At 46.8% G+C, this 8,450-nt stretch overlaps 1 protein-coding gene across 1 annotated transcript in view; it reads right to left on the reverse strand.

The window, feature by feature from the left end:
* Positions 1–5,735, reverse strand: part of ccser1 (coiled-coil serine-rich protein 1) — a 104,758-nt gene extending 99,023 nt beyond the window's left edge. The window contains exons 1-3 of the mRNA XM_084468594.1: positions 5,651–5,735; positions 2,820–3,846; positions 1,713–2,208 (exon numbers count right to left, since the gene is read on the reverse strand). Coding sequence (XP_084324720.1) covers positions 1,713–2,208; positions 2,820–3,821 — 1,498 coding nt within the window. The 5' untranslated portion in view covers positions 3,822–3,846; positions 5,651–5,735. The remainder of the gene's footprint in view (positions 1–1,712; positions 2,209–2,819; positions 3,847–5,650) is intronic.
* Between the last annotated feature and the right edge of the window lie 2,715 nt (positions 5,736–8,450).

The following is an 8,450-nucleotide window of genomic DNA, read 5'->3' on the forward strand; positions in this document are numbered from 1 at the left end:
TGAGCTGCAGAGAGTTGTTCTGGGCCAAATGGAATGGACGCTAGGTTTTGTACCCTGCAACCTTTGTCCACCGCCAAGAATGTCGGACCACATCACAGCAGCATCACCATGGAGTAGTGAACAGCCTGAGAGTTCAGTGCTTCTGTGTGTGGGTGCATGTGCATGCTCACGTGTGTCTGTGTGCGTGCAAGTGTGTGCGCGTGTTGAAACAAGCATAAAGAAGGGCAAACGGAGCAGTCATTAGACGGATAAAAGGCTGTCCATTCTGCTCCACTATTAATAGCACATCATTTCACGGTGCGAGGAGCAGAGGCCGTGACAGTGCAGTAACAATCACAACTTGCCCTGCCAACCCCTTAATGAGAGTATGTAGGAGACTCCATGGGAGAGAGCTTTTATATGCTATTCTATCTGTGATTATCATTTCCATTTCCTATCTCCTCAGGCATAAACTACCACATTAATGAATCATGCAAGTGTTAATAGAAAAAATATATATTAGTATCACTTTATTATACCAGTGCAGAACTGCAGTCGGTAGGGTGGTGAACCGAGAAGTTCTGGGTCAGTAAGGTATCCTTGAGCAGTTCAAATTCACTTTGGATTAAGCAACTCAACAACTCAATCCCACTGAATAGTATATGACTGCTTCTAGTTTGTTTCCACCACTGCAATGGTTCAATACACAACAACAACTAACCCGTGATTAAGCATTGTAAGTACAGTTCCTTATTTAGCCATTCAGCAACAGAACAAAAAAAAACACCCACATCGCGGTTCCCTTTCCACCATGGGTTTCTTCTACATTTTAGAGTCACACCATAAACCGGCGCGATCGGGAAAGGGGAAACCATGGTGAGACCCTGCTGGCAACGTCGATGGACACTGCAGGCTCCTGAGGAGAAGATAATCTCCAGCACCACTGCTTGCCGTGTTTGACAGCTTCACTACTAGGAAATGCTCTTTTAGCTGTAGCCTTGGGGCTCTGATTTATTCTGAAAGTACCAAATCCAATTTGTTACCCGGGGCACCGCTGAGAAATAACATTAGAGCTTTTCTAGAGAAACACAAGCGTGACATTAACAAATCACCGGCGTCCGACACACAGGATGGAATCACACAGTTATCACACAAATAACACCGCCCACCCTCACCCCCAAGCACTGCTTTAAATCTATTAAAGTAATGGTCATTATGCTTATTATTGTTGTTCGAAGTGTTTTTGAGCCTCTGCATTATTTTTTGTAAAGTGGAGCATTTGTTCTAACTTCTGACCTGTGCCACTGGTGTACTCCAAACACCAGGGGTAACATGGTTGGTTAGTTAGTTATGATGGACACAATGTATAGTATGTAACTTGTAAACAATGTGTATGTGCATTGGGAACCCGTTTGTCGTATTCTGGGATACCAGTGTAAAGGAGCGTCTTTTTTACAGCCTACATGAATGACATACATTTTGTCTCAGAGATAAGGTAGTGTGTGTGTGTGTGTGTGTGTGTGTGTGTGTGTGTGTGTGTGTGTGTGTGTGTGTGTGTGTGAGAGAGAAAAGGATACCTATCATATGCGGGTGGTTGAGAAAGTGTGTGTTTATGTAGGTAGTTGTGAGTCAGGGTTAATCTGTGCGTGCTTGCATGTGCATGTGCTCATGTCAATGCGTGGGCAAACAGGTGCCATGTGTGTGCGTGTGCGTGTGCGTGTGCGTGTGCTGACCTGCGTGAGGCTTTCTGAGGTGCGTGGGCCTGTGCTCCTGATGACTGCAGCAGTTGCCCCTGCCCACTTCTTGCACCGAGACTGCGTTCCTGCCACTCCTCTCGGTGGGCTCCGGGGTCGGTCGCCAGCCCTCGCTGCGCACCACACAGGCCTCGCTCTCGCTCGTCGTCTCCGTCTGGTAGCCACACTTCCTGTCTTCCGCTGACCCTTTCCTGTCCCTCTGGTACAACGTCCTCTTTTCCTGCACTCCTTCCGCTCTCTGCTCGGCCAGCTCATTCTTCCCCCCCACCGGTGATTGTTGCTGCTGCTGCTGCTGCTGCTGCTGCTGCTCTGGTGCTGGCGTTGTTGGTTGTGGTGGTGGTGACGGTAGGGGAAGGCAGGGTACAGCCGTCTCTGGATCTGACTGGGAGACAGCAGTGTCATAGTCGGTGGGGTTGGGGGTGCTGGTGTCTTGGAGAGGCTGGTCTGCGGTGGACTGGGCCGGTGTGGAAAATTCCTAGAAAGAAAGACATCATTGTAAATATACCGGATAATGCTCACATTATCTGTCACACCTTCTTCGATCAACCGTAAGACTCTTTTCATGCCCCTGAGGCAAAGTTTGAAAGTGTGTTTGTTTTTGTGGGTTCATCTAGACAAGCTTTATGATGTATGATGTTTACGATCCATAACTCTTTTATACAAAACAAATACATGCATTGCACATCAAAGAGAGCATAATTTATTCTCACGATTCAGCGATCATTCTCATTGCTGTCAACCAAAAGGTGAGTGAGTAATGGGTTTGACATTTTGAGTCTATTTTATACACCGAATATATAATAAATATTTCCAATCGCAGTAACAACATTCAGTTGACAGAGAAAACTGAGGCTGTGGATCCCTTTCTCTGGGGAGCTCCAGTCCAGCACATTGCCCTCCTAATAACACATTTGCTCACCTGAGCCAGATAATCCATTAGGGATTATAAATGAAATCAGGTCTGTCAAAGTGCTAGGGTGGAGGGAGGACAACTATTGGACAGGACTCTCATTGGAATGTGTTCAAAACCTGGATGGATTGAGGACATGTTGCAAAAGGAATACAAGGGTGAACAGAGCACTCTACCTGGGAGGTAGGGTCCACCTGACTGAGGCTATCGACTAGGAGAGCAGGATCAGCGGGTGCTGGGTCAGTCTCCTCCCCAGGGAGAGAGGGAGGTCCGGGGCCAGCAGACGCAGGGCTGGGTGCAGGGAGAGCCTCCACCTCCGACACAGAGTCCTCCGTGATGGGGATGAATTCCGAAGGGGTAACAGCAGTGGTCCTGTCCTCCGATATCATGGGTGACTGGAGCGAGCTGTCGGGTCCAGCGCCCAGCAGATCGCCGGGGCAGGACCCCGGGGTGAGTCCACCAGTGGGAACAGCAGCCGCGGTGCAGGGCTCCAGGGTCACCTCTGGAGGCCTTTGGGTGTCCGAGGTGCGAGAGAAGCGGTGATTTGCCGAGAAGGATTTGGGCAGCAGCTGCTTCTTCTGCCGCGTCGACCGCCTGTTGTTGTTGCTGCTGCTGCTTGCCTTGCTGTAGTCGTCAAGGAAACCGGAATCGTCCCCCTCATTGGTCCCTGAGCTGCTGATGCAGTTTGTGAACACGTTGCGATTGGTCGAGGAGGACGAGGAAGACGCCTTGTCGAAGTCCTCGGTCAGAGAGCGCGTGATCTTCTTCTGCTTGTGGCTGCCGAACCCAAAGGAGTGTCGCGACTTGGTGCGTCCGCCGCCATCGGCCGACGGCGACAGGGCGGTGGTCGACGCCGTCGTCTGCTGGTCGTTCCCGTTGGCGTCCATGCCCCCTTGCGTCGTCAGTGGAGGGGTGAGGTTGAGGTTTGGCGGCTGCACTCGTGGCTCGCTGTGGCGCTTGGAGGCAAAGCTGAGCGACGGCGCCCGGAACAGGCTCCGGCGTTTGCCCGTGCTGCCGGAGCTGGAGTTGGTACTGGAGGGGGAGGAGGTGTGGACGCCATTCCCGACGCCGCCCGACGAGGGGGAGGACGGGAGGGACTCCTGCTTCTTGCTGCTGCTGCGGCGGAAGATGGGCAGGCGGGAGACGAGCGTGGAGCGACGCGGCGCCGACTCCCCCATCTAAGAGCTGCGGAACGCTGGCACCCTGGGGAGACAAGAGGGCAATGAAAGGTTTAGAAATGTGCTCACATGCTGAGCTATTTTTCAAACTTATCGTCATTCAATTTTCTTCTTTTCATAAAATGTGATGCAAAAAAACCAATAGTCAACTTGTACATGAAACGGGGACGAATCTGGTGTTGGAGGTTGACTGCGAGGGGGGTGGGGGGGGGGTTGAAGTGCAGAGCCCACACTGATTAAACTAGCAGTATTCTTTTCACATGGACATAGATAAGGCATGGCCGTCATTTATTATTATTGTCACATAATCTAGATCAGTGAAGGAAAGGTCAAAGCCAAAGTAAACGAGATCCAAAGAAAAGCACGGAAAGGGACACAGTGCCAGGCTGGTAAGACGATCAGGATAATGTTTGAGCCTTGATGACTGTACTGCATCAGCTTTACGAGGCCTGGCAACCTCTTGACACAAGGCCGGATCACTCGTATATCTGACAGATCTCAGCTAGGCTGAGCAGTAGCAGCGTTATTCTGTTGGCGGCGGCTCAGCGTTAGCCACCACCAACAGAATGACAGTAAAAAGAGTTCTTACAGAGTCAAATGTCTATTAGGTTTTATCAATAAGTGAAATGTAGGCTAAACAAACATTCTGTATGCCTCGTTCTGCATAGACTATCAAGACACTTGTGTCTTGTAAGCACGTGTGTCTTGTGTGCACGCACACTGAACAGAATGACTAAACAGATGACTAAACAGAAGGTGTGCCTGGGGAGTAATCAAATGGGTGTTTCTCCTTCAGGACTGGCTTTGCGCTTCAGCAGATTATTTTCTCTGTTTCTATTTTACACATGGATTCATGCAGTACAACTCTTAGAACACACACCCTAATGACCCCCACGCTGAAGGCTTTTGGAACAAACCGTGTCTCCTCCAGGAGACCGGAACAGATTTTGTCTTTGTGTTGCTTTATTTTATTCAGTCATAACCCTCCACTTGCTCCAACAGACAGTGAACAACAACCTTGTTATATAACCACATATTCACCCCACTGTCAAGACCAGCAAAACAAGTAATATGTGTTCTACCTTCACCTTATATACATCTTAAACCTTCCGTTTTGAAACAATTAGATTGAGCCCAGTATACTATTGTTTACTTTGCTTTAATCTTCACTGGATTCAGCAAGTCTATGACAGTTTTTCTTCACCATAGCACCAAGAACGGCTCTAGTCCCCATTAATTTTATTTCCTTTTAACTAATATCTAGGATCAAGATATTTACAAGTACCCCCTTGGACCTGCTGGAACCCCTGGTTTAGGGATGCAGGTGGCATGGGAAAGTCTAGTCGGTGATGGGTGCCTGGTGGTGGGGACTACACAGCCGGGGATGGGTGCCTGGCGGTGGGGACTACACAGCCGGGGATGGGTGCCTGGTGGTGGGGACTACACAGCCGGGGATGGGTGCCTGGTGGTGGGGACTACACAGCCGGGGATGGGTGCCTGGCGGTGGGGACTACACAGCCGGGGATGGGTGCCTGGTGGTGGGGACTATACAGCCGATGCAGCACTGGGAGCCCAGCGCCAGGCGAGCTGTCAAACCGAAATGTCAACAACGTTAGCCGACCTTCGGGGCTCGATGTGCAGTTTTATCACACAGAGTAGCCAAGGAGAGGTTTAGCAAGCAAGCAGCATTTGCGAATGATAAACTCGTTTGACTGTTAAGGGAAATACAACTCAAAAGGTCGTGTGGAGACAGAATGAGACAACCCGTAGCTACAGTTCAGTCGGTTTGGCTAACCAGGCGTGAGTAACGTAGCGCAAGATGAGCCTACCTTCGGCGGAATTCCAGTATAATTAAACTAGGCCGCTCCACAAACAAACTGGTATTTTATCTCGTATAAAACACTCCAACCGGCAGAGCATGCTATGAAGATATCCAACATGAAGAGCAATTTCAAATCCTTGAAAAAAAATAGCACCTTGCGCCGACAGCGATATTACTCGCCAGTGACGTGGAATGTCTTTTCCTCCTTCTTCTCTTCCGTGTTTGCAACGCAAAAGGGGGCACGAGCGTTTACGTTGTGACGTCTTCCACCGCTCTCCTCCTCCCCAGCCCCACCCACCGTTCCTGAGCAGGTGGATGGCCAGAGCCAATCCCAATTGTCATCCTCTGCCGTGTCACACCTGACGCATATCGCTCACACATTATAGTGACGTCCAACAAATCAGGCTGATCTGACAGCAGCATCGTTTTCCCGGAGATGAGTGCAGTTCGGCATTCGTGTGTTAATTTATTTGTCGACTGAATTGAATATCCCATGTGAATGTATATATTTGTTTAATACATTTTAGTTTGATTTAAGCACGATATGTCAGTTTAGAAGACACCCGGTAATTAACTCGAATCAGATCAGATCATCATCATCATTCCTCTTCATCCCCTATGGGACATAAGGCGCACTCAATGAGCACTCTCCATTGCATTCCGTCCCTGGTTGCATGTTGGGCCTCTCCCCATGACAGGTTCATCTGTTCCAGCTGTTATGTCACAGTTCTGCGCCAGGTGGTTTTTGGCCTCCCAGGTTTTCTTTTGCCTGGTGGTGTCTATCTTAAGGCGATTTTTTTCATGTGGTCATACGCCATCCTCAACACATGTCCTATTATCTCAGGCGTCTGTGCGTAATCTCCTTGGTGATGCTTCGGCTTCCTGGAGCATCACTATGTAGGCCTATCTAGCTATCTTATCTAATCAGATCAGATAGCTAGTCTTAATTGGCTTGCATGATTCAGAGACGAAAGCTCAATACTAGCATGTTGTCTACTTGTTGACTACAATGATGCCAAACACAAGTAAACTAGTGTTTTTTGTCAAGCAAATGTAGGTAGGCAGTCACAACGGTGTTCAGATGACTTTTAACTGTGCATGCATGACTTAATGATTTTGATGTGAAAAAAAAAACATTAACTATACAATACATAATACATATTCATACAAGTGGTTTGACAAGCCATCTGGTGTCTGTAGATGTAAAACACCAGTGTCATTGTGAATATTAAATGGAGTCATTTGGTTGGATTATAAAAACGCTAGATTTATTTGAGATTTATAAGAGCTTGAAACTACAAATTAAACAGCGTTTTCAAAAATCAATACAGAGGGCAGACATTATAGCAGATATTGCACCCATGCTACAGTATAACGCCACAACACACACCATCCCAATACATCAGTAGAACACTGCTCAAACAACATGGTCACTCCTTTAACCTCAAGCTAGTTTTTTTTTCTTCTGTGCTTTCTACCCTTTTGCATCTACCTAGTACAGTAGTCAGCATTTGATCACTGAAAACTAGTGACCACCTGTGCCTTCAACCTGTTTGGTCAATACATACTAACATACAATAACGTCCTGCTCACTGTTCTACAGCCTACACAATATTGCGCACACACACACGCACACACAAATACCATGTATCGACAGAGCCAAGCCACGTGCGGTCATGCTCCTAAAGTGCTAGCTTTAGATCAGATTGTGGGAGCTACTTTGGGTTTTATATAAGCATGATTGTGATGATTTTTGCTGTGGCCATTATGAGGCTCCTTTTTCTTTTGATAGTCCTTTAGCTTGTGACACTGAATTATGCAGTGACTCGGCCGTAAAACTAGAAGACATTTCAGCGGTTGGTTACTTCTAAAAAGCCACAATACATTCTACGAAGGAAATGGTATTCCCCCGCCCCCACCCCCCAAAAAAGGTGCCGTACAAATTGTTATGTGCATAGACTGGTTTCAATGGTGTTCAAACAGTCACTAAAAATATACTAGACTGTACAGCAATCGTTGTTCGGATGTGGGCTAGAGGTGGAAAACAATAACAGTTAGTAAATAACCAATCAGAACATGACATTAAATGATGTCACCCAAAAATATTGGTTTATAACCACAAGTGTTGCATTTAGATATGCTTTTGAGTCATGTCACTGTATTGCATTATTTCTAAATAATATTGATTCAAATGCAGGTTGAACATTTTACAATAAAATCCATGTAAAACACCAAAGCAAAGTACGTTAATAGCAACAATTAAAAAAAATACACCCACAAAAGGCAGTTAGAATATAACATTTACTTGGATACACAATTATTTCACCAAATGTATATTGTTAAATAGGTTGAACAAACATGAAAATAAAAAAATGGACACTTTGAATATGTACTTTTATTTGACTCAAGTTATTGTCTACTGTACACAAGTTAAAATAGTAATTAAAAAAGCCTAAGGTACAGTTCATTCGACGCAAGAAAAAAGAAACGAGACATGGAACCGACTGCTACCAAAGCTGCAACATAAAAGTTCAGAGAGGAAAGGTAGTGTAGTAAAGGTTTTCCAGGGCTTTAGGAGGTAGGTAGCAAGAGACCGGCAAGGGCCAAAAAACCTGAGAAAACACGCAGTTAGTACCTTATACCTCCAGACATAAACAAACAAACACAAATTAACATGTACCCAGTCACACATATTGAGAGGCTTAACCTCAAGAGCTCTTCTAGACTCAACACTGAGGTGGATCCCACCAAAACCAATCAACCACTTACAGGTTTGTCTCGGCTGGGTAGGCTCGATACACCACTAA

This window comes from Micromesistius poutassou, assembly GCF_964030765.1.
Source record: "Micromesistius poutassou genome assembly, chromosome: 5".
Taxonomy (NCBI): Eukaryota; Metazoa; Chordata; class Actinopteri; order Gadiformes; family Gadidae; genus Micromesistius; species Micromesistius poutassou.